General features: G+C 38.7%; 2 protein-coding genes across 2 annotated transcripts; one reads left to right on the top strand and one right to left on the bottom strand.

The window, feature by feature from the left end:
• On the top strand, positions 1-16,191 carry aebp1a (AE binding protein 1a). Its single transcript, XM_054612141.1, has 20 exons — positions 1-601; positions 3,578-3,823; positions 3,911-3,970; positions 5,124-5,189; positions 6,067-6,126; positions 6,219-6,278; positions 6,973-7,050; positions 7,597-7,706; positions 7,791-7,930; positions 8,771-8,855; positions 9,759-9,903; positions 10,221-10,300; positions 10,851-10,974; positions 11,060-11,256; positions 11,744-11,917; positions 12,725-12,850; positions 12,932-13,178; positions 13,291-13,430; positions 14,376-14,475; positions 14,733-16,191. The coding sequence occupies exons 1-20, from the start codon at positions 346-348 to the stop codon at positions 15,299-15,301; spliced, it is 3,063 nt and encodes a 1,020-aa protein (XP_054468116.1). The 5' UTR covers positions 1-345; the 3' UTR covers positions 15,302-16,191.
• Positions 16,192-16,567: 376 nt separating this feature from the next.
• Positions 16,568-25,726, bottom strand: ddx56 (DEAD (Asp-Glu-Ala-Asp) box helicase 56). Its single transcript, XM_054612142.1, has 14 exons — positions 25,615-25,726; positions 23,804-23,965; positions 23,538-23,692; positions 22,647-22,817; positions 22,443-22,533; positions 21,976-22,217; positions 20,359-20,508; positions 19,423-19,533; positions 19,246-19,340; positions 18,639-18,712; positions 18,422-18,511; positions 18,229-18,334; positions 17,840-17,940; positions 16,568-16,970 (listed from the first exon to the last, which is right to left on the bottom strand). Exons 1-14 carry the CDS (start codon positions 25,669-25,671, stop codon positions 16,887-16,889), a joined length of 1,689 nt encoding a protein of 562 aa, XP_054468117.1. The 5' UTR covers positions 25,672-25,726; the 3' UTR covers positions 16,568-16,886.

Below are 25,726 nucleotides of genomic sequence, written 5' to 3' on the forward strand. Positions count from 1 at the left end.
CTGCAGAGAATCCCCTCCAGACAGATCCTCCTCTCCAGCGCGATCAGAAGGCTTTAAAACCTCCAGCTCACAACATTTTCTCCCTCTCTCTCTCCACGCTGAGTCGTACTTCAGAGGAGGAGGAGGAGGAAGCTCTCCAGACCTCCGTGAGCTCATCCTTTTGTTCTCTGCAGAACACAACCCCTTTCATGTCTTCGTTGGGACCTCAACAGGAAGCTGAATCTGTGCTTCTGTAGGTCAGATGTTAGTTTGAGACTCCAGAGTTTTTTTTACAGATTGTTTGAGATCCAGAGAGGACGTCTGCTCTTTCTCTCCAAGTCTGCGTTGTGTTTTACATTCGGAGTAATGAGGGCTGAGGTGCTGGTCGTCTGTCTGGGTTTGACCCTGAGCTGCGTTCTGGTCGGTGCTCGAGATGATTCGGAGCAGAACAAACTCTCCAGAGGTCCGATTCAAGTGAGAGAAACCCGAGGACTTGTGCAGAACGGGAGACAGCGGGAGGAAGAAGAAGAAGGTGTCCAAATGTCAGACGAGCCCGCTGAAGTGGTGGAAGAGGAGAGAACGAAACCAAAGAAGAAGAAGACACCTGAGGAAATTGAGGCAGGTAAGAAGGAGCCAAGGTACGACTGAGTCTTCTGCTGAGATGACGTTTGAATTTAAGAATCCTCAGGCGTAAACGTGCAGATCTTTCTTGACCTTTCCTGGCCTGGAGTCATCCGAGCTTGCAGCCAGATACACAGACAGGAAAAGGCTGCAATCAATCTTCTGAGGCAGGAAAACATTTGGTCTGAGCTCTGTTATCTGGAGCTCCAGCTGTCGCTCTGAACTCATCCACAGATCCTCCATATGCTCAAAGAAATTGCATTAAGAGCCAGAATATAGCTATTCAGAGATGACGGGGCAGAAAACGTGCAGCTGGTGGTCTGAGCTTTTCTTGGCATCGCTGCTGACACAAGTTTTTAGTGGCTTGTTTTCTGCAGAACCAGATTCTACGGCGTCTGAGCCTCCATTATGTCTCTGAGTAAAGACACGTCTGTTAAAAAAACACAAAGTTTGAGCAACAGCAGAAATATTTCCACTACCATTTTTTCCACTGCTTGAAGCAAAAACCACAAGACTTAGCGGTCAGAGCTTGTCATGTGTGGCTGATTTATGTTTCATAAAGAAGGCCATAATTAACTGAACCTGAGACCCAAAACATTCTTTTAGTTTGAAGGCTTTGCTGAGCATGCATTATCTGTTCCAGCCAAGTTTCACAATCAGATTTTAAGCAATTTTTGCAGTCTTTTAAGGCATAATTGCTGTTATCTTCTGTTTACTTTCATTATATTTACTGTATGCATGACTGGAAATTACCCCCACCAAACCCAAACTCCCATTAAGCACAGTACACACAGCAGACTACAACCAGTACTAATCTGCTCAAATGTTAACAATGTTTCTGTGCAATTAGTTTGTATTGAGCTGTTTAAACACAGTTTGTTTCAATATAATTTGCAGATATCCTACAAAATTATTTTGTATGTTATCCACGTAATCCTAAACAAGGAAGTATAAAGAGAGCAGAGATCTTTCTGCAAGCAGACTGCTGTTAGTTTCACCATCTTTAACTAAACCTAACTAAGTATTTCACCATCTTTAACTAAACCTAACTAAGTATTTCACCATCTTTAACTAAACCTAACTAAGTATTTCACCATCTTTTCTTTCTAACAAAGTAGTTTCCTGTGAAGACTGAAGTTTATTTTGATCTGGATGATTGCGTACATTGACATGTGTTGCTGTACTTATATATAAGTATTATATACATATTTTTTCATATTTGTCAGTCGGTCAATCAATAACTTTGGTCCAAACTGAAATATCTCAACAACTTTTAAATTGATATTTAGTTCTTAAATTCGATTTTGGGATTCCAAACAAAGGTGCCGTTATTTAAAAGGGAAATTACCAGGAAAAAATGTCACCATTATTAATTTGGCAGAGAAACTATTTGTGTCTGGAGAACCAAAACAAGCCTTGAGGTCTGAACACTGGACCTGGAGCAAACATTACATGATGTCTCCTGTTTCTGAGCTCAGTCTCAGACAGTAATGAAAAGTGGCTGCTGGTACAGCGGGGGTGAGTAATGGGTTGGCAGTGAGGGGGATGATGTGTTCAAGGACTTGTGGAACATCAGGAAACACGTCTAGCTGAAGAAAACAAGCCGCCTTCTGTATCTGATGACGGTTACATAACGACGGTGGATTTAAGACACTGGAGGTCTCCTCTCTGTAATATTCAATGTAGTTAACATCTAACAAACATCTTTAGAGTCTTTAATCAGTTTGTCATCAGGCGGTTGAGGAGGTGTAACGCCACGCTGAGCTGACTGAAGGTTCTGACAACACCTCCATCTCCAAGTCTGGGACTCCACCACAATGTATAGTTGGTCTCATTTATAAAGTATTTAACATGTGGATGTATTTACATAAACAAAGCTGTGATTTATCAAACGGATAACTCATCAAATGATAAAATAAGGTGATGTGAAAATGGAAGCAAAAAAGGTCAGCAACATTCCTTTACAGCACAAATTCTCTCTTCTCATGATTTAAAGATGAGGCCTGTACTCTTAAAGAAAAGAGCTTTGAAGAGTTCTTCCTGAAGGGCCTACAGGGATAAAACCCTTAGAATATAAAAGACTTCTCGGTAGAACCACCTGTTCTAGATTAAACCCTTGGAATATAAAAGGGCTTTTGGTAGAGCTGATTGCATAGGTTCTTAGTAGCACCCTTGGAAGGTGGAAGGTTTCTGGATAGAACCTTTAGAGGGGGTTCTAAACCCCCTATGTTTGGTTCTAGATTGAACCTTCTGAAAGGGTTCAAGGTGGAATCTTTATGAAAGGTTCTACCAGGATTCTGGTAGACAAAAAGTGTTCTCATATGGGGACAAGCCGAAGAACCCTATATGGTTCTGGTTATCACCTTCATTTCTAAGAGTGTATTGTGAATTGAGTCGTAAGGGTTTATCATTTTCAAGAAGAATATTTTTAAGTCTTAAACTGAAGTTCAAATGTTCCACAATGAAGAATTCTATAACTTTCCAGATTATTAAAAGAAGTTAAGATGTGTTTAAACGGAGCCAGGCTAGCTGTGTAACTGTGTAAGTCTTTATGCTAAGCTAGGCTAACCATATACCAAAAATGTTGAACATGTAATTACATTAATTTTAAAGCGAGGACAGAATGTGACCATGACCCTTCCTCTCGCCCTGCCGTCAGATCAAACTCTTACATAACTATTCCGTCATGTTCTCTGTACAGTGTTGACTGTCAAAGGAACAACTGTTTCTCGTTTGGTCTCGGACCAAAACAAACCAATGACCCGGACAACTTCTCTCTAAGAACCAGCTCCTGCTGCGTTTATGTGTCTGTAGCTGTGACTTGTTTTATAGCTACAGTAAGACTTTCTGTAAAATGTGAAGACAAAAAGACGAGAATTAATCTTCACATAACCGTCTAATAAAATGTTTAAAGAAGCAGAACAGCGTCTTCATGTTTACTGGCTTCAACTAACGGAATGTTTTCATCGTTTTGAAGCCAGAGCAAAGAAAGCAGCAGATAAAGAAGCCAAAGCGAAGAAGCAGAGAACCCCTAAACCCACCAAGAAGCCAAAAGCCCCGAAGCCCACCAAAAAACCCAAAGCACCAAAACCCACCAAGAAGCCGAAGGGGCCCAAAGCCACCAAGAAACCAAAGGTGACGACGACCACAACGCAGCCGGACATCAAGAGTCCTCTGGACGAGGAGGAGGAGCGGCTGCTCATTGAACTGGGCTGGGACAAATGTAAGATTATAATCAATATTTTAAAAGGAAATCAGAGAATATTCTTGATTTATATGTGTTTTTAACTCTTTAAGTTGATCCTCACAGTGATTCCACCTGTGAACCCAAACGGACCCGGAGTGGAAGAGCCTGTCGAGCCGGACCTGGGTGAGACTTTAACGGGTCACTGAAGCGGTTTTTAGAGCTTGTTAAAAAATATATAGTCATTAATGTTAGAAAAGCAGAGCGAAGACACATTAAAACAACATAGAGGTACTTTGAGGTACTTTACTTTAATTGAATGTTTTCATTTTCTGCTACTTTATACTACACATTTCAGAGGAAAATATTTTAATAACTGAAGTTTATTGCAGATTCATATTCATTATATAATATGATAATATTATTATATATTTATATATAAAATTGAATACTAAATATATCAAAGAGTAAACCGAATTTACTAAATTTGTTAAAATAAAAACAGCTACTTTTATTTAAATCAGATTAATGATAAAAAAAAATTATCAACAGATAAATTATGATGGATTAGGATAAAATAAAGTAAATTAAAATAGATAAAATAATCCTTTATTAGTCCCACAGCGAGGTCATTTGCAGGATTACAGCAGCAGAGTGGAAAGTACAAACAAGAGACATTAGTAAAAAACAAGATTAAAACAAGTTTTATGAATAGGTAAATAAGAAATAACACAGTAAAGAATATTATTAATAATAATATAAAAATATTATTATCGATTAAGCTAAAACGTTACTGATCCTTAGGGTAAAATTCACAAAATAAATAAAGTCTCTCTTCACAGTGGCCTCTAAGATAAAGTAAATAAATGAGCTAAAATCAAAACCACCTTTACCAGCAGCAACATTAAAGTGATGAACAGAATAATGCATCAATAGTTATAATCCAGTAATTAAAATAAAGATTATTCTGCACAATGAATACTTTTACTTTTGGTGCTTTAAGTATGTTTTTATGCAAATACTTCTATAATTTTACTTAAGTAAGATTTTAAATGCAAGACTTTAACTTGTAACAGAATATTTGTATTTATTATTAAGATGTGTTGAACAAGCGAATAAAGAGACTACAGGGTAAATAACAAAGACTTTAAAGGAGGAATCCCAAAGAAGGAAATGTGTTCATGCAGATTTATTCCCTCTATGTTGACGATGCACTTCTGTGCTGATCAATTTGAAGTTTCTTTAGTGAGTTTGATGGCAGAGATTTCACTGTTATAATATAATGTATATTATTTTTTATAATGTTTTAATAATACAGTATGTGTTTTGTTCTTCACAGACATGACGCGTCGTAGATATCCTGATAAACAAGACACAACTACTGAGGTCATCATGTATATACCAGGTAACCCTTATTTTTATTGTTTTAAATAATGGATAATAAAAGTTAGAATTGCAAAAATGCACATAACATATTTTTAGGTCCATCTAAAGAGAGAAAGATAAACTTATATACTGAATAAAAGTGGTTAATATCAAGCAAAATTGATTTGTAAGATTAAAAAAATATATATAATTAATGTTGCTTATCCTATTTTTGATTCGATCAATCCAGGTTACATTTTAATTTTAAATGTACAAACTAATTTCTCTAAATTCAGGACTGGTGGTCATGAAGAGAAAGAGATATTTATGTGTTTATGCTCCAACATCTTGTACTTAAAGTTTGACTGCAGGATCTTTATATATCTACTTTTCTTATTTTTTTACAAATGGGATAAACTAGTTAAATGGTGTTACAGGATTTATATATTTATTGATAGATAAACACTTAAGATATAAAAGAGTTAACCAAACTTGCTAAGTTTGCTAAAATAATAACAGCTACCAATAACTATATACCAGAGTATGCTTGTTTGCTCATTTGTAAATATATAATTTTCTTTTTTATTGTGTTTTAGATGCACATTTTACTGGGTAAAAAGTGTTGCTATTTACGCACTTTATTTTAGTTTATACATTTTATTTTACTTTAATTATTTTGCAGCAATATTGGCCAAGAACTAAGATTATCTCCCACATATACAGAAGATATTAGTCTCTGTACGGCTGGACAATATATCAATATTATATGGATATTGTGATTTGAGAATAGATTTCGTAACATAACATAAGTGTTGTCTTTTCCTAGTTTTAAAGGCTGCATTACAGTAAAGTCATGTCATTTTCGGGTCATCATAGAATAAAGAAAAGTCTGTAATCATATATTTGATGTGTTTCAGAGGAAACCACCGGCTCCCCGTATGTCGTCCCGTGGTACGAAGAGTACGATTACGCTGACTGTACGTTCATAATCAATAGTTCTTCCTATCAATAACAGAGTGTGTTATTGATCATTGCAATGAGATGAGTTGTTCTGAATCTCTCTTCACAGTGGCCGCTAAGAAACAGGAAGAGGAGGAGGAGAGAGCACGAAAAGAAAAGGCAGAAAAAGGTTTTTGATTTGAAATTTTGTCTGGAAATCGTGTGGATTAATCCGCCGCAGAAAATAGTCCCAAACAAATGCAACATTTCCTCTTGTTTGTTTGATTAAAACTACAGCGAGCAGCTATTTTAGGAGATTACAGATACTTTTTTTACACATAAAACTTTACATTTGTGTTTTTAAACATTAATTTAGAAACAAATGGGTTTATTGAGAGACAGACTAACACATTGTTGGTTTGGGATTTGTTGACAATAAGAAAAATGTAGAATAACACCAGTTTTCCTAAAACCATAATTCTTCAGTGGTTTAGTTTCAGTGATAAGAAAAAAAGCTAGAGGAGATAGAAGTGGGAGGAAGAATGTGGATTATTATATAAAGCTCATAAACCAGCTGCGGATATCAAGAGGCCAAGAGGGAGGAACCAAGAAGATCAGTTTGTTAAAGTATTAAACAACATTTTCCTGTAAAATCAAATGAAAAGTTGCAGAAATCTACTCTGAAATCCAGACTGTTTTCTGCACAGACAGCCTTGAAGACATAAAGTCAACCAGTCTAAACGGACCCACATTTGTTTTGAACACATGAGGAATGTACGAGTGGAGATGAAGGTGCACTAGAGGAACATGTGGAACTATTTGGTGTTTGGCTGGAGAGCGAGGTCCATTGTTCTGACACGTTGTTTTCTCGTTACACTGTGAAGCCGAGCGGCTGAGGAAGAAGTGGGAGGAGGAGGAAGAGGAGCGGCTGAAGCAGATCTCAGTTCCTGTGGAACCAAAAAGTAAGAAAAGTACTAAAATATGTTTTTAAATCCTGAAATGAAAGACAGATTTGTGAGGGTTTGGCTTTTGAAAGATTGTATTTAAATACAAATTAGAGGTACTTTCCACTCTCTGTTTTCTTTTGTACATCTACATCCCTTCACAGAAGTACAATTATTATTAATCATTTTTACTGTACTACATCTCAGAGGTACATATTGTACTTTTTACTTCACTACTTATGAGAGGTAAATGTTGTACTTTTTACTACATTTGTCTGACAGAGTTACTTTTCAGATGACAGTTTTTTTAACCTTTTCCTGTCCAGTGAAAACTACATACTTCTTAAAGTAAAGGATCTGAATACTTCTTCCACAACTGTTCATTAGTAAATCCACTAATCCTCTTTTTAACTACTACATTGTATTTAACAACAACTTTTACTGCGTCTCATTAAAAAGAAACGTCTAACAGCTGCTCTCTGGAATGAAGCCAGTGAAGTGTGTTTTGAATCAGAGTGTTTCTGGAGCTTCAGACATCCTGTTTGTGTTTGATTCCCGTCTCAGAGTGTCCTCCTCTGGGCCTGGAGTCCCACCGGGTGGAGGACGACCAGCTGCTGGCCTCCTCTCAGTCTCACCACGGCTTCACGGCTCAGAGGGGTCGACTCAACATGCAGGTAGACACGAAACTCAACTAGTACAACTTCTAAATATATACGAACCTGCTCTCGAAGCATCAACTAAGCTGCGTTGGTGTGCAGGGCTCTGATAACGAGGACGACCTGTACGGCGGCGCCTGGTGTGCAGAGTCAGAAGAGAGCAACCACTGGTACGAGGTCGACGCCCGCCGAGAGGTGGAGTTCACCGGGGTCATCACCCAGGGAAGAAACTCAGAGCAAATGTGAGTCTAAACCCCACTTCAGAAAACAAACGCAGCGATGTTACTGTCTGTATGTCACTTTTATGGAAACCATGGAAGCTCATTTGAAATGTTACGGCAAATTATGAGATAGGAGTAGATATTTTCTCATATTTTAGTCTTAGTAAATGTCAGAATTCTAACAACCTGCATTCATTTTCAATTATCATTTTCTATGGCCACTAGGGGGCAGCAAAACGAGCTGAAAACACAACAAGGATATAAATATAAAGGGGAACGAGGACCATTTTAAAACATTGGTATTATTCTAGAGGCTATATGAAAAAAATGCAAACTGTCATCACTTTATAAAGTGAAAGAAATGCCTGTGTTTTTAGCTGCTAAATTATTATAATATATATTATATATAATTATTCTGTCTGTGTATATAATATTTTAGTTATTGTGATTTGTTTTGATCTTGTTTTTACTTATGTCTCTTGTTTGCACTATCCTTTCTGCTGCTGTAATCCTGTAAATTTCCCCGCTGCGGGACTACTAAAGGATTATCTTATTTTATCTTATTTTATCTTATCTTATCTTAAATGATCCATTATGTCCACCAGCTAGTCTCTAAATGAATCTGTCTGCTGTTTGATGATGAGCAGGTAGAGAACTGTGGATTATCAGATTTTTCTGTCTAAAAAAACTCAGCAGCCAGCATGATGAGACTGAACCAAAACAGTAAAAATGTTGGTTGTAAAACCAAAACAATGAAATGAAAGATGCTAAAATGCAGTGTAGAGCTGAGAGAAAGTGCAGAATTCAGCTTCCATACACGTCAGTAATAATATGGAATAATGAATACATTTTTCTCCCCAGTGAGGATTTCGTGTCGTCCTACTTTGTGGCCTTCAGTAACGACAGCCGTGACTGGACTACACTTCACGACGGCTACGCTGAATGGGTGAGTGGAAATCAAACAATAACGAATAACAGATCACAATAGATGGATTACATTTCACGGCATTGTGACTAAAATGGGAAGGGGCATAATAAAGGCTGGAAAGTTCTTCACTTATTTAACATCCTCTATTATTTGTCCGATATTACAGTCCTTGGTCTTTTGTCACCTGCAACACTGTCCATTCAACTTAATTGAAGACTCTAAATTGCCAATAGAAGTGGATGTGAGGGTGAGTGATGTCAGTCCTGCGCTAGTCTGGCGACCTGTCTTTGATCAATATCAGCTGGGTTCATGAATCAATCAAAAAGACAATGAGTGTTACTGGCAAAAAGATAATGGAATGGAATAGTTCAAACCTGAGCTACCAGATTGGGACTCAAGTGCTCAATAAGAAGAAATATACCATAAATGCACTCTCACCTGTCATGGTTCTCAGTTTAAAACGTACCTCCACTATAGCTTTCTCATGTTTTTCCAAACTGTAGTATTTAATCAGACAACCAGGTACAAAAACACATGAATGCTAGCTCAGGTCACATGACACCTCCAACCCCAAGACCAAAACCTCCTCAAATGCACAGTTATCTAACGTTCAATAACAGCTTGAAACTCACCACCTCCTCATATAACTTATACAGATAACAAACTGGTATTTAATAAAACAATTAAAGGCTCACATAAGGCCACTGACCATGTGACTACAACTCCATTGCTTTTGTGGACTCAGGATCAAGTTATGTATTATGTTTATCCTTTCTCTGGATATATATATATATATATATATATATATATATATATATATAGAGAGAGAGAGAGAGAGAGAGAGAGAGAGAGAGAGAGAGAGAAATATATATATATATTTGTATACAAATAAACAGCTTTACTTTCCCTCCTCTCCTGCAGTTGTTCTACGGGAACGTGGACAAGAACACTCCGGTGATGGGTCAGTTCGCGGTTCCCGTGGTGGCGCGTTACATCCGCATCCTGCCGCAGAGCTGGAACGGCAGCTTGTGTCTCCGAGCCGAGGTCCTGGCCTGTCAACTCCCCAGTGAGTACATATACACAGAACCACTGGTCTACTGGTTACGGATTACTGGTTGAGAGGAGGAGGGAAGAGAGTTGAGTTACTACCAGTTCTCTACACGTTTAAAAAGGAAGGAGTGAGCGGAGAAGTTTCAGTTGGTTGTAATCTGCAACCTCACCACTAGATGTCACTAAACCGTACACCCTCTCCCTTTAAGTAAAAGATTCAAGTACTTCTTCAATCTTTGTTATTTCCCATAACTAGCAGCTTTACACTAGAACGATACACAGTATTAACGGCGATTCAAATCTAGTCTTCTTTCAGCATTTTGCTTCTTTCAGGCAGCTACCGCAGTGAGAACGAAGTCAACCCGTCAGACGAGCTGGACTTCAGACACCACAACTACAAGGAGATGAGACAGGTCTGTTTCCAGTTCTGACCACAGACTGTTAATAAGAAGTGGACATAGTCACTCATTGGTTTGTGTACGGATGTTTTGAAGCCTAAACTTCGCCATCTTGGTTTTATTGCAACCAGTGAACATAAGTTACCATATTTTGACGTAGAGACGGCCTATATGGCTCCGGAAGAGACCTGTCAATCAGTGTGTAGCCCCGCCCTAAAGCATCCCCTGCTTTATGGTCTGTTTGACTCTAAATGGAGCATCATTTACTAAATGAACATCATGCTGTATTGAAGAAGACTTGAAACTAGAGATTGAGACCATAAACTCATGTTTACAATGTTTACTGAGGGAATAAATCAAGAGAGAAGTAGAGTCATTTTCTCATAGACTTCTATACAACCAGAGGAGTCGCCCCCTGGTGGACAGGAGAGAGAATGCAGCTTTAACACAGGAAGGTTTGACTTCACTTCATAGAAGTTGACGCCTGATTCTCACTGATAAAAGATAAACTGTTATTATTATTCTACAAAGAACGATGTCACAGATTTTTTTGTTTCTCTTCCAGATGATGAAGGTGATAAACGAAGAGTGTCCCAACATCACCAGGATCTACAACATCGGTAAAAGCTCTCAGGGCCTGAAGATGTACGCCATGGAGATCTCCGACAACCCCGGAGAGCACGAGACGGGTACGACACAGACAGAAGATTAGAGAACGTGGACGTGGCCTGTCCTGATGTGTAATGGTCATTATTTGTTCCCCTCTGCTTCTAGGTGAACCTGAATTTCGGTACACAGCCGGTCTCCACGGAAACGAGGCCCTGGGTCGGGAGCTCCTCCTCCTGCTGATGCAGTTTCTGTGCAAGGAGTACAAAGACGACAACCCCAGAGTGCGCCGCCTGGTGGACGGAGTGAGGATACACCTGGTGCCTTCGCTCAACCCCGATGCTTACGAGCTGGCCTACGAGATGGTACGATGGAGAAAGAATTACCTGCAGACTAAACTAACCACTATGCAAAAAAGGGATTGTTATTACCTGTAAACTAATATCTCATATTCATTAACTACTTTATTGCCTTTGTACAAGCATTGTATTTAATGTATTATAAAGAAACAAAGGTTCAATATCCTGTAAACTATTTAATTTGGCTTCAAAATATTTACTGAAATGAAGATTTTTAGGACCTCCTGTTTCTAAAGCATCTCAAAACTAATTGTCCTTCTTAAATAATCCACATACATGTTTATAGTTATTTTATCTGTGAATACTTACATAACACTTGAGGATTCACTACTGTGAGAGGAAACTAAGTTCAGGCTGTCTGAGAAACCAGCTGCAAGGAGAAAGTTTTTTAGAATATGGGCATCCTGTTTTCTTATCTGGAAGATCATCCAAGACGTCTTACTCAAATATCTGCACCTCCTTTAACGTGGTCTTCCTCCTTCTTGTCCTCCAGGGCTCGGAGATGGGGAACTGGGCTCTGGGCCACTGGACCGAAGAAGGATACGACATCTTCCAGAACTTTCCAGACCTCAACAGCATCCTGTGGGGAGCCGAGGACAGAGGCTGGGTCCCTCGCTTCGTACCCAATCATCACATCCCCCTCCCAGAGAACTTCCTTAACGGCTCTGTGAGTTTGTTTTTAAAACCCAGCTGAACCCACAAAAACCCACGTTATCTTTAAACAAACGCCAAAACATACTCATCAGATTGTCATCTTTCTCACGGACCTTGAACACATCATATGTGTTGAACACAGATAAAGTAACCGAAACTAAGCTTAAATTGTGATTTTCCTCAAAAACATTTTATTCTACATGTCTCATTTAAAATCTTGCCACAAATAGATCGTTTGTTTTAACCAGATTCTGTAAAAAACATTCAATTCTGAGCTCCTCAGTTCAACTATGAAGACATGATTGATTCATCTGAGACCACCAGTCATGTGACAAAAAATCTGTGAAATTTTAAGTGAACTGTTGGCTGCTGAACACAGAGCAGAGAGGAGAGGAGAGGATGTAAGGAGGGGTTGTAAAAATATAAATAGCTCAATATATATAACATGTAGAGCCTCCATTTTTTTCACATTAGTAAAATGTAGACACTTGGAAATATATATATAGATTCCAGTGTTTTCCAATTTTTGTAAAATAAATGATCAAAGAACTCAACTTGCGTTTTTTTTCTTTTTCATGATTTATGTCATTATAACTGTGTTATTCTGCACTAAAGACATGTTTGAGTTCTCTCTACTTCTAGTCATGATTGTTCTGTTTCCATAGAGGAGCAGGACTTTTATATTTCAGTGAAAATCAAGAACACAGCGAGAAAAATGTGACAGGAGCAAAAATCACCCCAGTTAATGCCACCAAATCGCCCTTTTACCAATTATGATCCTTAACTACTAGAAACATTTATCTGCTTCTTGCTTTCACAGCTCGCTACGGAGACCAAATCTATAATTTCCTGGATGGAACGCACCCCATTTGTACTTGGAGCAAATCTACAAGGAGGAGAAAAACTGGTGGCGTACCCTTTTGACATGCAGCGTCCATCGATTTCTGTAAGTCTAGAACCAAATGAAACATATATATGATCTCATCAGCCAGATAATAACCCTTTAATCCCTTTGATGCTGTTAAAGTCAATCGATAGCCGACGTTGGAGAGGCAACGGCGAGATGAACGAGGAGACGTGGGCTCGCATTCAGCGGCAGAACGAAGGATCTCTGAGGGAAACGCCGGACGACTCCATGTTTCGGTGGTTGGCCATGTCGTACGCACACAGCCACCTCACCATGACCGAGACCTACCGGGGCTCCTGCAACGGAGACGACATCACCGGGGGTCAGGGCATCGTCAACAGGGCCAGCTGGGATCCGGTGGTGGGCAGTAAGTGTTGGCACAGAGGGAGCAAAGAGGTCATAAAAAGGATAGAAGACAGTGAATCAGGTACACCACCAGGTGTAAGTGAACTGATCCAGTCCGTCTTCCCCTCCCACAGGTATGAACGACTTCAGCTACCTGCACACCAACTGCTTCGAGCTGTCCATCTTCTTGGGCTGTGACAAGTTCCCCCATGAGAGTGAGCTTCCTCTTGAGTGGGAGAACAACCGCGAGTCTCTGCTGTCCTTCATCGAGCAGGTGAGAACCGAGAACCCAAAAAATGTAGAGATAGAAAAAAAGGTTTTTGCTGTTTTGTTCTTCATATGGAGAGTGGCGCTGTCGGCTAAGAGCCAATCTCCAGTTCTGAAAAGTGAAGCCGATGCTGAAGAGTCCTAAACCTGCATTATCTCTCCTGTCCACCAGGGGGCGACTCCTCTGGTTGTATAGAAGTCTATGAGAAAATGACTCTACTTCTCTCTTGATTTATTCCCTCAGTAAACATTGTAAATATTGGTGTAATCAGTAAAATATGAGATCAGGACATCATTTATGCTTTCTAGTCTATGATCTCTGATAATGTTACATTGTAAACAGCTAATCAATAAAAGTGTTTGTAGGAGATGTTTTTACATTAATATAAAATTGATATTAGAGTAGAATAATGACCTTTTTTCAATACCTCTAAGCAGCCTAGAAAAAATAATTAAAACTACTAATGACAAGATTTGTTTAAATCAATAAAAATACAATCTTTTATTTCCTTTTAATGAGAAAATCTGAAATCAATCCAAAAAAAACCTATAAATTACTATAACAAAGTAAGAAGGATAACGTTCAGAGTTTTTGATGGTTTAAAGTGAGATCTAACTCAATAACGTCTAAAGGACCGATAGCAGAAACATTAACTCCGGACCTTATTGATTACTGTGTCTTTACTAATTGAGAACTGTGTTTCGGGGCATCCCTAGTAGTTTTATAAACTTCTGTGCAGTGTTTTTGCATCCGATGACTCTTTAAACTCAGATATCTCACTGGCACATGAAACAATCCACAGACTCAACCAGTCATCAATTGTTCTACAAACCAAAACATATTCCATTAGAATAACGCTATAATCATATACATAGTGGCTTTAAAGTCCTGCCTATAGCTGTTGTGTCCAACTATACTTGGGTTGGAACTGAAATAATGTTTCCTGTTCAGGTAAATCGAGGTATTAAAGGTGTAGTGAGAGACGTGGATGGAACCCCGGTGCCTAATGCCACCATATCTGTGGAGGGAATACGGCATGACGTCAAAACCGGTAAGTTTGCTACACCAACAAAGATTATTTGCATTTCAGATGAGAAAAATACATCTTTTTGGTTAAGAATTTCAGCTGCCGACTGTCTCGGCACCCGGGGATTCTTTAGCTAAAACGCCCTAAACCGTTTCCATTCATTTTCAATGGTAGTGCTGATCCACTACCGATGCAATATATATTTGGCCACTAGTAGCGCTGTGGTGCCTCTCAGTCAGTCACAGCATTAAAAGTGGATTGAAGGATGTCATATATCTCAGCTGTAGGTGGGGATTACTGGCGGCTGCTGAACCCCGGAGAGTTCAGGGTGAGCGCCAAGGCCGACGGCTACACCCCTCAGACCAGACTGTGCATGGTGGGCTACGACTCCGGGGCCACCTCCTGCAGCTTCACCTTAGCCAAGTCCAACTGGGACCGCATCAAGCAGATCATGGCGCTCAACGGCGGGAGGCCCATCCGGCTGGTTCCCAAAGTCAACGTGGTGAAAACGACGCCGGCGAGCATCCCGGCGGCCACCACCGTCGACAGCCACTTGGTCGCCCAGAAAGCAGAGCGACTCCGGAGGCTCCGGATCATGCGTTTACGGCGACTACGTCAGCAGAGATTAAGAGGAGGTCTCAGCACCACTTCAACTACTACAACTACAACAACTACAACCACAACAACAACTACTACAGCTCCCACGACAATACCCAAGACCGAGAGAACCACTTCCTGGTACGACTCCTGGTTCCCGGTGGACAGTTGGATGACGGAGAACCCGTTCGATAGCGTCATCTTTGACTCGGTGCCCACGCAGGACTATGCCTTTGAATACACTATTGATTGATTACTACGTTCTCTCTAAGACCTTTACTAACCAACATCACAGCTTTAAAAGAAAACAGAACACAAAGTTCATTATTTAGTTCACAGAGTTTCAACTTGTTGGGTAAACATTGACTATGTTTACATGCACCAAATATTCAGTTTTTTGCCCTTTTCTGAAAAAGACAAAAAAAAAGTCTAAATATATTTTTTTATCAAAGTGTTCCAGAGGTGGAGGACTTGTTGGACCGTGTGAACTCAGCCTCCCTCTTTCTTTCCTTCAAACACCTTCTCTTAAAGGTCGCCGAACAAAATTGAACAAAATCTAATTCTGAACATTGTCATATTTGGAATAATAGAGGAATATGAGTGTGCATGTAAACGTAGTCTCTGCGAACGGAGATGAATGTGAATTTAAGGGAACGTCCATAAGAGAAATATGTTTTTAAGAAAGTTCTTGACAGAGAATTGATCTGGAACACAAAGTTTCTGCTGAGCAGAGACTATACAGATGTGAATTTGCTCAAAAAAAACAATATACAGCATAATACAACAAAAACATATCATTTTGTATTTCTCCAATACAATGTATGTATATCTTTATGATTCTTTAATGGCTTTACGGTGCGATTGCTGGCCTCAGTTAAACTGATTTAATGTTCTGCTGAATGCATTTGAGTAAATGAAGTGTTTTTCTAAATGAACTTAGTCTGTGTTTTAATGGCCATATACGAGAATATTATTGATTCAAGATGAAGCTGAGAGGACAGAGAAAAGGTAGCAATTAAAAAACCTTTAGGCTACTTTAGCACCACGGGTGCGTCTTAAAGCTGCATTCTCTCTCCTGTCCACCAGGGGGCGACTCCTCTGGTTGTATAGAAGTCTATGAGAAAATGACTCTACTTCTCTCTTGATTTATTCCCTCAGTAAACATTGTAAACATGAGTTTATGGTCTCAATCTCTAGTTTCAAGTCTTCTTCAATACAGCATGATGTTCATTTAGTAAATGATGCTCCATTTAGAGTCAAACAGACCATAAAGCAGGGGATGCTTTCTTTCAGGACGTTGCTGCCCTCATTTTTCACGTTAAAGTGGTTGCCACTGACAAGAGTTGGTTGCAAATTTCTCAAAATGGCTGCTAATGGCATCCTGTTTTAGTTTAGGATCAAAATCCTGCAAAACTTATAACATTCCCATCAGCCTCAGCTTTGTTTACTGCTAATTAGCAACATTAGCAAATGCTAAAGATTAAACCTGCTAAACATCAACGTATCAAATCAAAAATACTCAACGTTTGGGAAGAAGTAGTTTTATTTTAACAAACATTTTCAAGGTTTCCACAACAGATGCATTAGAAATAACATAATACAGATACTGTATTCCTCCACATACGTTTTAACATGTTGTAACTTCACACTGACGTTTCTTGCATTTTCCTCTTGTTCCAAAGTTCACATAAAGTCCATTCCGTCCGTTGTCCATACATCTTTAACAGACCTTTTCATCCAGAGTCCGTTCAGTTTATATTTTGTCCTGTGGAGACAGAACCGTCCTCTCAGTATAAAGATCCAGGACTGATCCACATTCATGAGTTCTGCAGATGCAGTTATGACTGGCCGGCTTTTCCTTTCCGGTTCCTCGTTCCGCTGTATCGGAAACTCTTCAGAGGGTTCTTCCCCTGGATGTTCTTCTACAAGAGATTAAAGGAAATCAGTTACGACTCTCTCAGATGTTATTCTCTGTAATAAACATCAACACAAACATGAAGTAGACTAGAAAGATGCGTTACATATCGGGCTGCAACTATTATGGAATTCCTCAATTATTTTATTAATAATTTGGCCTTTAAGAAGTCAGAAAACAGATCCCAGAGCCTGTAATGAGCCCAGATATATTCAGATTATTATCATATTTATTTTAGTAGCGTTTTAAGGTGTAAAAGAACAAATTCTTTGCATGGATGCACAACCAGAAACATGACAATAATTGTGCCATTTCTTATTTCCCACACAGTTAAACACCTGTGATAATCTGGCTTTAGCCCAGTTTAACACGTTGTCCTGCTGCTTTCATGTTTGATAATCTTCTCAGAAAGATGCTGAAAGTATGTTCTAGTCCAGGTACGATGAAAACCTCTGAATATCTCAGCGTCTTCTCTGATGAGACAGCAGTTAGCTGTTTCGTTAATTCGGTTCATTTTCACCAGAGGTTTGGTTTGTAACAAAATCTCTTTTAAAGGTTCTTTTACAGGTTTGTTACACAGAATCCTCTGAGAGGCCTCAGTGGAAACGCTTTGGTAAAGGGGCGGGCACTTTCCAAATAAAAACACATTTAAAACTATTCTCAGCCACTGGTATTAAATTGTAAAATATATATTTTAATGATAAGAGGATGTGTTATGTCGTGCATTAAACCAGGATTATTGTTTTATTAATATATATATTTTTTTAATCTTATTTATTATAATTGTATTCAATTACTCAGAACAACTAAACCCGAGCTTTATTCTGCAGACAGCAGACGGGGTTTTGTATTGTAGTAACGTTTTCTTCTTCTCACCTTGAAACTGGTCTTGACGACTCCGTCTGGTTTTGGTTTGAGCTTCTTCTTCTTCCTCCGGCTCGACAGCGGATTCACGGCGCCCTTCAGCGTCTCAGGAACTGAAGGAAATCAGAGAAGATGATGAGTTATGAATTATGGACAACCAAGTACATTTAATCAAGTACTTTAGTACACATTTGAGGAGCATTTTATGGTACTTTATACTTCTACTCCACTAGAACTTGGAGGCAAATATTGTTTATTTTACAGCACTACATTTATTTAGTTACTTTGCAGATTCAGATTATTAATACTAAATATGAATAAAATATAATATATATGAATCTGCATGATGAGTACTTCTACTTGTGGTACTGTCGGTGTGTTTCGGTGCTGGTGTGTCTTACTGAGGTACTCGGGGACGTTCCTCAGGTGAGGCTTGATGACGGCTGGATGGAGGTCTTTGTCGTGTCGGAGCAGCTGCAGGTCTCTGGGGTTGTCCTCGAAATACGTCTGAGAGACGGCAGAGAAGACGACCAATCACAAAACGTCCACAAACACGCTTCCTCCTCTATGTCTGTGTGTGACGGAGCGACTCACCTTGAGTTTCTCGGAGTTGAGCAGCTCCTGTTTGATCTCCTTCAGTCTGGCCTCTCTCACCGCCTGCTTCGTCACTGAACGCATGGCGTCCTGCACACAAAACGGACAATCCACCAAATGTTTAATAAACTGAAGCCACTTTAAAGCCTCGTTTATGTTTTCTACAAACGTATAAATCCTTTAGTCCCGTCTCAGATGCGATGATGAGGATACTCACCCTACATCTGTACCTGAAGCCTTCGATCTCCTCCATCTTGAACTCGTAAGGTTTCAGACCAGAGTCAGCGTTATCTAAAAATAACAAACATGTAATGTTATACATCAACATGAGTATTTCCTTTATACGATGAGGATTAAATACTGTTTACTGCTCTAATGACACTGGTGCCTTGCTCATTAGCAGCTATCATAGAGGTCAGGATTAAACATTTAAACCTTCACTTCATTGTTAAAATATTATCTATTTAAACTATGACTGAAGTGCTTTCTAGTGGCCTTAATAAATAACATAAAAGATTAATAAAAATGCTCATTTGTGCACTAAAACTGATGAAATTTGTCTATAAATCATATTAAATATTGATGGATAAATTAGACAATTTAGCTCTTTATATTCGTCATTTTGTTACGTGCATCGTTAGAGGAGTGAACATGAGACAGGATGGAAAGCAACATTTTGCAGAATTAGAAACACTAACCAGCTGATTTTGTGTGGAGGTAAAGATTTACTTCACACAAAACACAGCTCAAAGTTCAGCTCTCTATGTTAACATCTCAGAGTTTCAGTTGTGGATTCACCATCGTTGTATTTTAGTTTATTTTACCTCCTGTGAGCGCCTCCTCCACCTCTAACAGCAGCTCCAGCTCAGTGTGAGAGGTGAAGGACAGAGCGGTGCCGGGGTTGTCTGCTCTCGCCGTTCTACAAAAGAACAAAACAATTAGACGGACATTCATTAAGAGATGAAGCTGTGAAAATGAGCCTGAACTGAAACTCTTCTCACCTTCCGACTCGGTGGATGTACGACTCAACAGTTGTGGGGAAATCAAAGTTGATGACATTGGCAATGTTTTGGAAGTCGACACCTCTGGCGACTCCGTACTCTTTGTCCTTCCTTTAAAAAACATCAGTAACACGTCAGCAAACATCTACAGACTCCAGACAGGACGCGTATCAATACCTTAGGGTTGCGTTTGTGCAGGTAATGGAAGAAAATCTGCTTTATCCCCAAAAATGGTGCAAATCAAATGTTCTCTGCAGGTTTCATTGAATTTGCAGCTGCAGTCTGAATGTATTTATGTCCTGATTTTGGATGCTCTGAGGAGGGTTTGCATTAGCCGTTATCTGTGCTCTCTTTTAAGCTACCAGACTTTTACCTCTCAGAACACGGGAGTTGCTGGTCTACTGCTGCCTCCATCTGTTAGTTTGTTTGTGTTGTTGTGTGACTTCGGTGTTTTAAAGGGTTAGTTCAGATTCACCAAAGACACACAAAAACACAAACAAACTAACCAATCAAGTCAGCGATAAATCAGAAACTCCCGTGTTCTGTGAGGTAAAATGACTGTTTTTCTCAATGGAGTCTGGTGGATAAAACAGCTTTAGTTCCTCCTCATAAAGGTCTGTCTGACAGCGAATTAAAGAGGTGAAAATATTCTAAATATAGCGTTCACTTAAACTGATATTGATTCTTTTAGGTGTCTAAAATACGTCCACAGAAGTACATTGATTGCTCGATTTACTGTAGTAATACTCTGACTGTGTAGAAGAACCTCATACAAACCGATTCTAAACATCAAAAACACAGAGATGTTCTTCATCAGATTCACCTCTCGGGTGTCAAACTTCTGAAAGACCAATCTGATCAACTTCCAGATGATTTTTTTTCTTTTTCTTTTTTAATTGAACCGAATAAAAACTTGAATATTCTCCTTTGACTCACTTTCCTCCTCCTCTCTCAGAGTTCTTCTTCTTCTTCTTCCCTTTGCCGGCCGCTGCCTGAGCAGCAGCTGTGGGATCAGCCAGACTCTCTTCATCTGTGGCGATGATGTAGTCATAGAAACCCTGGTTGAACTGAGTGATGATGTGACACCTGAGAACAGAAAGAACAGGGGATCAATAATCTGCTGTAAAGAGTTTGTTACCATGATGTACATATCATACTTTATCTGTGCTGAATATAACATACATACACACACATAACGCTAAAAAGTAAGTCAAGTAAAATGTATTTAATTGCAGACAAGAAAGAAAACAAATAAATTAAAACAAAACATAAAGCATGAAAGCGTGTAAAGAAAAAAAAGGTACAAAAGACAGTAAATACACAATAAACACAAGTTCAAAGCAGACCGGGAGCAGGAATTTTATACAAAGGCTTTTCTAAAAAGGGACGTATTGAAATGAAATAACCGATTCAAAAAAAGCTGAACTGTATTTTTCTAATTAAAGCTAAAACAAAAGAAGACCCTGGACTTTTTTCTTTGCTCGGCCTATCCTTTAAAAGACGTGTAACCTCCTAGGAATTTAAATTGATGGATAATTCGTTGCTTTCGGCAAGAAGAAAGCATTTTGTTTGAATGGATCACGGATATGTATTTAATATTTTACTCTATAAGAGGATGACCTCTGTGATTAAAAGGTCATTTCCTGACATTTAGAAGCCACTCATGGACTCTCTCCCTGCAGAGAGAGTCCATTTAAGGTCAAAGAAACTGTCTTTCTTGATTTGGAAACCTTCAGGGCGGCGTGTTGGTGCTGGACACGTTCACTTGGATCAAGACTTAAACAAAGTTACGCAACCAATAAGCCCATTATCCTTAACTTTGGATCTTTATGAGTCTTTTTTCTTGTTGTGTCATAAATGTCGTGCTGCACATTGTTGTAGTCGTTTGATACGTTCTGAAAAACTCTTCTGACATGAACTAAAGCACGACGGAGCCAGAAAACGATCTTTAAATACTTAAACAACAAGTTTCCTGTATTACTGAATGTCATTAAAATAAATGGAAACTTTCCAGAGTTTTAAAAAATATATTTCACTATAGCACGTTAGAGGAAGAAGTATTCAGATATTTTAGTGAAGCAAAAGTACCAATACTGTGAAAATATAATACAATAATTATTCTGTCTGTATATATAATATTTTATTTTAGTTATTGTGGATTTTTTCTTACTTTTTTAAAACTTATTTAATATTCTTTACTGTGTAAATACTTATTTACAAATACTTGTTTGATCTTGTTTTTTACTTATGTCTCTTCTCTGCTGCTGTAATCCTACAAATTTACCAACTGCAGGACTAATAAAGGATTATCTTATCTTATCTTATCTTATCTTACATACAAGGAGTTTCTGCATGAGTTCATCTGGTTTCATCAGAATCCGACCCGGTGGCTCCGATGACGAGCTTTAAGAATAACTTTATAGAAACAGAGATCTTCTCTCTGATGGTCTGTTTACTGATGGAGGTCTATAGAGGATCAGGACTAAACTGAGACTGGTTCAGGACCAGATAAAAGTCACTTTAAAGTAAAACCTACTCCCCCTCCTCTCTCACCTGGACTGGACGGGCAGCTCAGAGTTGAGCACGCAGGCGGGGATCCCAAACTGCTCCAGGAACAGTTTGAGTCTGTAGCTCCGGTCCACGGCGCCCACAAACACCAGCGTCTTCCCCTGAACCAGACGCAGCTTCAGCAGCGTGTAGACCAGCAGGAACTTGTCCTCCTCCTCACACTTGATGCTGTACTGCTGCAGCTGGCTGCTGTCGGGCAGCTGAGAGCCCTGGAGCTTCAGGATCACCTGAGAGGACACAGAACCAGGTGAGAGGACACAGAACCAGGTGAGAGGAGGACACAGAACCAGGTGAGAGGACACAGAACCAGGTGAGAGGAGGACACAGAACCAGGTGAGAGGACACAGAACCAGGTGAGAGGAGGACACAGAACCAGGTGAGAGGACACAGAACCAGGTGAGAGGACAAACAGCTGCTCCACAGAGACACCGTGGATGTGAACGGGACCTTACCGGGTTGTGCAGCAGCAGCTCCTTTAAGGCCTGGACGTCCTCGGTGAACGTAGCCGACATCAGGAACGACTGGTAGATCTTCGGTAGATGACTGTTAAACACGACAAACACAGAACGGATTCATTTTACTGGTGAAATACAGGCGGCGACTTCTGTTCTGCTGCAGCTGCATTAAATCATATTTAACAACATTATGGTTCTCACCACAACAGACTCTTCAGGTCGGCCTCGAAGCCAAAAGAGAAGAGCAGGTCGGCCTCGTCCACCACCAGGGTCTCCAGAGACGAATTCAGGACCAGGTTCTGAGCGGTGAGGTGGGCCAGCACACGGGACGGCGTCCCCACGACCACGTCAGGCTTCTCCATCAGGATGGGCCTGATAAAACACAAATACGTCAATATATACACACTGATACTTGCTTTATTTAGTTAAATGTACATATGGACTGTATATACACACAGAAATACATGTTTCAGTGAACTATATATATATATATATATATATATATATATATACATACATACATACATACATATATACACACACACACACACACACACACACATACATACACATATATATATATACATATATATATACATACATATATATATACATACATATATATATACATACATATATATATATATATACATACATACATACATACATACATACATACATATATATATATATATACATACACACACACACACACATGTACAAAAACATGTTTTAAGTGAATGAAATAAATACATATGGACTGAATATACACACAAATAGATGTATAATTTAGTAAAATGTACATATATTCACACATATACATGTTTTTTGATGTATGTATGTATGTGTGTATGTATGTATACACACACACAAATATGATTTAGTTCGTGAAATATATACATACATACACAAATACATATATGTATACACAAATGTATTTTTTTTATACTAATTATACACACAAATACAGGTTTTTGGTGGTGAAATATACATATATATTTATATGTATTGACTGTTTATAAATACAAATACTTGTTTTACTTAGTAATATAAATATATATTATATTTATATTACTATATGTGTGTACTGACCTCTGTGCAGACAGGTCGGCCTTCCCGGTGATGTCGGCCACTCGGACGTCTCTGGAGCAGAACGCCGTTAACTGTCTGATCATGTTCTGGACCTGCTGACCCAGTTCTTTGGTCGGGACCAGGATCAGAGCTCTCACATCCTGCTCACGAACGCTCTGAAGACAAACAAACAAACAAACAAACAAACAAACAAACAAACAGTGAGCGGTGGGGAGGATGAGGAGGATGAAGAACATCTGGATGGTATAAGTATTTTATTCTCTCACCTGTTTGGAGGCGAGGATGCGCTGGATGACGGGGACAGCGTAGGCGGCGGTCTTCCCTGATCCGGTCCGAGCTCGAGCCAGCAGGTCTTTCCCCTCCAGGGCCAGAGGGATCGCCTTCTCCTGGATCAGGGTCGGCTGGGACCAACCCAGATCTGCAACCGCCTGAACCACGACAAGAAGGGATTATATCATTTTTTTAAAATATAAATATATATATATTTGTTTTTAATACAGAGACTTCATCAGCTTTGACATAAAAAAATATGTAAATGTAGTTAATGCAAATGTATGCGTTTTTAGAAAATTATTTTAAAGGTGTACAGTAAATAAATTTAATTAACGGTGCAGTTATCGACATTTGTGATCGTATATAAATACTATGGAGTAAACATTATTTTAGTAACACTAAATTATGTGATAAAGTACTATTAAAAAGTTTTTTAAAAGTACCAAATCAGGTAACAGAATTTGGTGAAACACTTTAAGTTGCTATTTATAGTAACATCAGTTTCATAGCATTAAACTTTGGAGAAGTGGAATATTTCAGAGTACATTTACTCAAATACTGGAAGGAAATGTTTACATAATTGTACTTAAGTATTTCCATTTTATGCTTCTACTCCACTACATCTCATTATTGTACTACATCTCATAGGTAAATATTGTACTTTTTACTACATCTCAGAGGTATATATTGTACTTCTTATTGTACTACATGTCAGAGGTATATATTGTACTTCTTATTGTACTACATGTCAGAGGTATATATTGTACTTTTTACTATCTCAGAGGTATATATTGTACTTTTTATTGTACTACATCTCAGAGGTAAATATTGTACTTTTTACTACATCTCAGAGGTAAATATTGTACTTTTTACTACATCTCAGAGGTAAATATTGTACTTTTTACTACATCTCAGAGGTATATATTGTACTTTTTACTATCTCAGAGGTACTTTTTTTTTACTACATCTCAGAGGTAAATATTGTACTTTTTACTACATCTCAGAGGTAAATATTGTACTTTTTACTACATCTCAGAGGTAAATATTGTACTTTTTACTACATCTCAGAGGTATATATTGTACTTTTTACTATCTCAGAGGTAAATATTGTACTTTTTACTACATCTCAGAGGTAAATATTGTACTTTTTACTGTACTACACCTCAGAGGTAAATATTGTACTTTTTACTACATCTCAGAGGTATATATTGTACTTTTTACTACATCTCAGAGGTAGATATTGTACTTTTTACTACATCTCAGAGGTATATATTGTACTTTTTACTACATCTCAGAGGTAAATATTGTACTTTTTACTACATCTCAGAGGTATATATTGTACTTTTTACTATCTCAGAGGTAAATATTGTACTTTTTACTACATCTCAGAGGTAAATATTGTACTTTTTACTACATCTCAGAGGTAAATATTGTACTTTTTACTACATCTCAGAGGTAAATATTGTACTTTTTACTACATCTCAGAGGTATATATTGTACTTTTAACTGTACTACATCTCAGAGGTATATATTGTGGTATATATTGTACTTTTTACACTCTCTTGGGTTTAAATGTAACCCTGACAAAGACATAACCTCCAGTATGGATTTAAACACAAGGTTATGTTGTTGTTTTGTTGTTTTTCGGTGTTATTCTCGTCACGTCTGTGTTAATTGAAGATACACGTGAGGAACTCTTCGTGTGTTTCCGTCGCTTCTCTTCGGTTTTTATTCTTTAACAAAGTCATCAAAAGTCTCATCACATCGTCCTGAACAGTAACTGAAGGCGTCAGAGGTTCGTTACCTTCAGGAGACGGTCGTCTAAACCCATTTCATGGAACTGGAGTCTGTCGGCAGCCATCTCTGCGCCTCACTGCGCTCACATGTGCGTCGCAGGACTCTGACGTCACGTTGCG

Source organism: Anoplopoma fimbria, chromosome 14, assembly GCF_027596085.1.
Source record: "Anoplopoma fimbria isolate UVic2021 breed Golden Eagle Sablefish chromosome 14, Afim_UVic_2022, whole genome shotgun sequence".
NCBI classification, from domain to species: Eukaryota; Metazoa; Chordata; class Actinopteri; order Perciformes; family Anoplopomatidae; genus Anoplopoma; species Anoplopoma fimbria.